This window comes from Cyprinodon variegatus, unplaced genomic scaffold (assembly GCF_000732505.1).
Source record: "Cyprinodon variegatus isolate N-32 unplaced genomic scaffold, C_variegatus-1.0 Scaffold1050, whole genome shotgun sequence".
NCBI lineage: Eukaryota > Metazoa > Chordata > Actinopteri > Cyprinodontiformes > Cyprinodontidae > Cyprinodon > Cyprinodon variegatus.
The window spans coordinates 32,065-33,115 of NW_015151503.1; the positions used below are offsets into that span (position 1 = coordinate 32,065).

The following is a 1,051-nucleotide window of genomic DNA, read 5'->3' on the forward strand; positions in this document are numbered from 1 at the left end:
TATACTTACCCAAATATATCCCAGATAAATCAATAGCCTGTAAATACTTCCTCCTTTTTAGTTAACTTTTATATGTTGGTATAATGTCATGTTGCATTATGTTTTCTATTAGATTTGTTGTTCATAGACAGAAGTATGTTGTGTTCTTTACTCTGTCTTTGTAAATAGACCTAGCGCTGACTTCAATCCTGATAAAGACCCTCAAAGAGGGTTAGATGGTGTTGGGCTTACACCATCTACGCCCCCTGGTGATTGATACCAGGGATTGGGGTAGATGATGCCATTATCTTCCTCCTGCACCAAGCTCTGACTCACCTAGAGAAAGTTAGAAGGACTCTAAGGATCATACTCCTTGAATTCTCCAGTGCTTTCAACACCATCCAGCTAGGACTCCTAAGGAACAAGCTGGAGCTGTCAGGAGTGGACCAGCACATGTTCCAGTGGATTTTTGACTACCTCACAGTCATCCACAGTATGTGAGGGCACACCTTTCATTTTGCTCATCATTGCCCAATTTGCACAAACACTTTCTGTCTGCTCAGTGGAGCTACCAGGTGGTGGTAAGGGCATTGCACAGGGTGGCAACCCCACTCGACAGTATAAATCAGGGGTGGGACACTCCAGTCCTGGAGGGCCTGTATCCTGGAACTTTTAGATACGTCCTTGACTTAACACACCTAAATCAAGAAACGGATAATTAAAAGGACTCTGGAGAAATTGATTGCATACTGGGGAGGTAATTCAACCATTTGATTCAGGTGCGTTGGACCCTCAAGGACTGGAGTTGCCTACCCCTTGTCATGATGGGTGCACGGAGAGTGACCCAATTATGCAGAACACCACTTAGACGGACACAGGAGTAAAAGTTTAACAAGTTTATTTTGCACAAGCACACTTATATGATTGGTTCAGGTTCGGGCCTGGAAACTGGTTCACCGGAGTCTGCGTGAGAGACAGTTCAGTTAGCGTTGTACCTTGGAGTTTGATTCTTTGATAGTTACTGATTGTACCTTGAGGGTTCTTGCAGACAGCTTTGAGAGGGCTACTGTTG

The 1,051-nt window shown here is 44.2% G+C and overlaps 1 protein-coding gene across 1 annotated transcript in view; it reads right to left on the bottom strand.

The window, feature by feature from the left end:
* Positions 1–604: 604 nt before the first annotated feature.
* LOC107101072 (hydroperoxide isomerase ALOXE3-like) overlaps positions 605–1,051 on the bottom strand; it is an 11,145-nt gene continuing 10,698 nt past the window's right edge. The window contains exon 6 of the mRNA XM_015399828.1: positions 605–677. Within this exon, the coding sequence (XP_015255314.1) occupies positions 605–677 (73 nt within the window). The remainder of the gene's footprint in view (positions 678–1,051) is intronic.